At 43.4% G+C, this 4230-nt stretch overlaps 1 protein-coding gene across 1 annotated transcript; it reads left to right on the forward strand.

Annotated features, from left to right (window-relative positions):
• Positions 1-2509: 2509 nt before the first annotated feature.
• On the forward strand, positions 2510-3088 carry LOC138023443 (uncharacterized). The gene has a single exon (XM_068870444.1). The coding sequence runs from the start codon at positions 2510-2512 to the stop codon at positions 3086-3088; it is 579 nt and encodes a 192-aa protein (XP_068726545.1).
• Positions 3089-4230: the final 1142 nt, after the last annotated feature.

The raw sequence follows: 4230 nt of genomic DNA on the forward strand, positions 1-4230 counted from the left end.
GGATGCCTTCATTGGCAATTTTTTTCCTGGACTAGTCTAGGCCTCAATGATAGTTTGCTTTTGATCAACAATTAGAGTGAACCCACGCTGTGGTGTGGGTAGGTGATTGTTGGTTGTCTGACCAAAGCACAGGAGGGTTGCTGCTTTGAGACTTTAACTGTAGTTAGAGTTTGTGGCCTTGTTAAGTGAGACTTTACGCTGTAGCATGCCTTCATTGGCAATTTTCTTCCTGGACTAGTCTAGGCCTCAATGATAGTTTGCTTTTGATCACCAATTAGAGTGAACCCACACTGTGGTGTGGGTAGGTGATTGTTGGTTGTCTGACCAAAGCACAGGGGTGGGGAGGGTAGCTTTTCTTTAAGTTTGTGACGGCAGCAGAATTGGCTTGTTTTCACAATTTCTGCAGGCACCTTTTGACAAATCCAAAAAAATTTTAATGTTACACTCACTATGGCTGAAGATGATGTTTGAAACATCGAAACATGTTCCGTAAATTCAAAAGTGTGATTGTATTTTTTAAAATATTAGTAACACTTGTGCTATCCAGACCATTCGGAAAAGTTATTCACGACCTAGCACGAAAGTACAATGGATCGTTGGTTATTTCTGATCTTCGAAAGCTTGAATTATTCTAATTGTTCATGTAAAGGATCATAAGGACCCATACATTTGTATTTACCTGGAGTATAACCTGCTTTAGGTCTTGGTAATTTACCAATAGCTTTGTGAATATCAATACCATTCCCTTTAAAAACTCTTTCACCAGTAACGAATAATACCATTTATCAGGTCTTAATTGCATTTCAACTTCTTCTTGTTTTTCAATTTTAGGATTATATCTCCAAGCGAGACCTTTGTGTTTTGGTGGTCCTGTCCAGAATTGTTTTGAAGAGATACCATGATTAGTTCCAAAAGCACTTTTTAAGAATATCACCACACCAATAACGATCAAAATCATATTTTGTTGATGATAATAATTTTCCTGTAATTCCTGAATTTTTTTGGCAAATCAGTTTAACTGCTTTTTAACAAATTTGGTTTTTGTTTTTCCATAAGAAGCACAAACGCATTTCATCATTGATCTACCATTTTTAGGTTTTACATATTTTTCACTTCCCAGTACGCAATCAGTTTGACGTTTTTCTCTAACACAATATGATTTATACTGCACTGAAGTGATGAGGCCCAGAAGGCCGAAACAGTACTGTCTGCAGTTAGATATAGCTCTTTGGCATTAACAAAGCTTTTGCTTTCATGTCCAAATTGAGCACTCTACTGGGATGAGTCATTGCTGCTAGCAATTGCGCATGCTCACTAGCTCGCTAGTTTGAGCACTCTGGCATGGCTTAGATGTACCACATGTGTGGGACATTTGGGGTGGCTTTATAAGCTTAACCTCCATCCCAGACATCAGCACTGCACTGATGAGGCCCAGGCCTTTTATCAGTTTATAGTTGGGCTAACCCAGGGCGAAGCCCTATCAGTCTGTTTTTTCGCTTGTGCTATTGCTGTATTGGTCATTTTGTGGCCTTTGCAGTAGTATGGCAGGTAATGTTGTCGATCCCCAGCATAGCTGGGCGGACCTTTCCGAAACTGAAGAGAACATGGAAATTGCTGATATCCCTTCTTATGCCCAAATGGTTGGGCGTCTTCGACACTCCAGTGTGTCTAGTCAATCCAGTGTTGATTATATAATGAGGAATGCTGAACGTCTTACTGACGCAGAGGATTCTATCCATCCGCTGAATATTTTGCCCGAGCGACCATGTACGGCACATTTTCTCTTTCCGACAAGGACACTTCTTTATCCCAAGTGTTTGCCGATCTAAGGAACTGTGGTATCCGTGCTGCTGTGGTCAGATGTCTCCAACGCAATCCTAATGGCTTTGTTTCCGTGACGTTTTCCACCAGTGAGAACCGTGATCTCTTCCTTCGTAATTCATCTTTTACGTGTACCTTTGTTGTTGTGTATGATACTCCCTTCGAGCTTTCTGATGAAGCACTGGCCCATCATCTCAGCCGCTATGGATCTGTCCTCGGCTTCCGCAGATGTAATCTACAGGGCTGCGAGGGCATCAAGAATGGAACACGCGTTGCTAGAATGGAGCTAGCTGAGTCGATTCCGTCCTTCCTACGCTTCGGCAGGAAGCTTCTTAGAGTCAAACACGAGGGACAGGTTCCTACTTGCAGAAAGTGCCATCTTCCTGATCATGTCGCAAAGGTGTGCCCTTACGTGATATGCTTTAACTGTGACCAACTGGGTCACACCTTCAGCGACTGTAAAGAAGAAATCAAGTGCAGTATTTGCAAAGAGGACGGCCAGTACGCCATTGATTGTAAATTATCTTGGTGGCGGCGCCCTGAAAAAGTTGACACTGGTGATAATGATGCTGCTCCTGCTCCCCTTCGAGAGTTTCGACCGTCACAGCCTCTCCCGCAGCCTCCTCCTGACGAGCCGTCTTCCGGTGGCCCGCCTTCTTGAATTCCTTTAGTGCAGTCTTTACCTCCTATGCCTCCTTCACAGACGCCGACGCAGTCTTGTCCTGATGTACTACCTCCTACACCTTCCTGTGTTCCCCTCTCATCGCAATCATCACTTTCGCCATCTTCTGGTCAACCTTCATCACTGTCCCAGAACACCCCAAAGCCGCCCTCCACACAACCCTCGCAGTCTTCCCAGTCTACACAGTTCTCTCAGTCATCACAAACTACGCAATCGTCTCAGTCCCTCCTTTCGCCTGTTGAATCGTCGTCCCTGTCTACTCCTTTGTCCCAAGAGCCTTCTCTTCCGCCGAGCATCATTTCTGGCTCTCCTACTTTGTCTGTTCTACAGCTTGTCGCTGCAGCTGATTCGCAACGCTCTACTGCTTCTGATCAAGCTATTGCTGCGATGGAGATTCCTGAGGATCCTGGCCCCACACTTCCGCTGCGCCCATCACAGATTCCTATCCGTCCTCAACCTCTTCGAGTTGCACCGAAACGCAAGCCTGCCAGGCTAGACTTCACAGATGGTCCACCTGCGCGTAAATCAACGTCACCTATGCCGGTCAGTTCTAGTAAAAAGACTAAGAACCCTCACCCTTCATGACTTCCAAAATTCTTTCCTTAAATTCTCGTGGTTTCAGTAAGCGTTTCCAAGATTATCTCATATATAGTCTTCGTACCTCTTATGACGTTTTCTGTTTTCAGGAAACGCAGATTATTGATCCTGAGGTTTTCCGCGTTTTCTCTTGTGCCTGGCGTGGACCTTGTTTTTGGTCCCCTGCTGTAGGCAAAGAAGGTGGTGTCCTTCCTTGCCTTTCTGAATCTTTTTCCGGCAACGTCAGTCGCTGGAAGAGAGACACGTCGGGGAGGGTTGTTAGTCTATTGTTAAAACTTGATGACCTAAGAATTAATTTAATTAACATTTATGCTCCCACCAACTTGGTCGAAAAGAAAGTGTTTTTCAGAAGTTTGCATGAATACTTTTTATCTTCTGATGTCTTAATAATTGTTGGTGATTATAATTGTTACGATCACAACCTTGATAAATTTGGCGGCAACTTTGTGCCTGCTAAGTGCCTTACTGATTTGCGTTCAGCCTTTTCTTTAATTGATGTCTGGCGCAAGCTACATCCGAGAGTGTGCCAGTGCACATGGTTTAATTAGGATTTTTCAATTGGTTCGCGTTTAGATAAATTCTTTGTTTCTAAGAACTTCATGCCCCCTGTTGTTTCTTGTGAAATCAACCCTTGTGTTTTTTCCGACCATGGTTTTGTTTGCCTTTCCTTCCAGCCCATTGGGAATAAGCCCCGTGGTCCTGGCATTTGAAGTTTAATAATTCACTTTTGAATGATGATGTGTTTTGCGACTATATTTCGAATTGTATCAATCATTTAGCCAATTGCTTGCAACACTTTCCTTCGGTTAAAGTTTGGTGGGACTTTTTTAAAAACTCTATCCGCTCTGAGATCATTTTCTTTGCCAGGGAAAAGAGCAGGGATCTCTCGCACGAACGTGTTGTTTTAGTTAACCGGATTATTAAGCTAAAACGTCAGCTTACTTCTGGTAATCCTTCAGTTAGTCCTGAAATTTCCGAGCTCGAAAGTAAGCTTAAGGCTCTTACCTTGGAAAAGTTAGACAGTTCTAAAATCCGTTCTAGAGTTCAGAGGCTTGAGTAAGGAGAAAGGCCCACGCGATTTTTCTTTAAGCTTGAACGTGAACGCTTTGAGCGTAATATTGTTTCTTCTA

Source organism: Montipora capricornis, chromosome 11 (assembly GCF_036669925.1).
Source record: "Montipora capricornis isolate CH-2021 chromosome 11, ASM3666992v2, whole genome shotgun sequence".
Lineage (NCBI taxonomy): Eukaryota > Metazoa > Cnidaria > Anthozoa > Scleractinia > Acroporidae > Montipora > Montipora capricornis.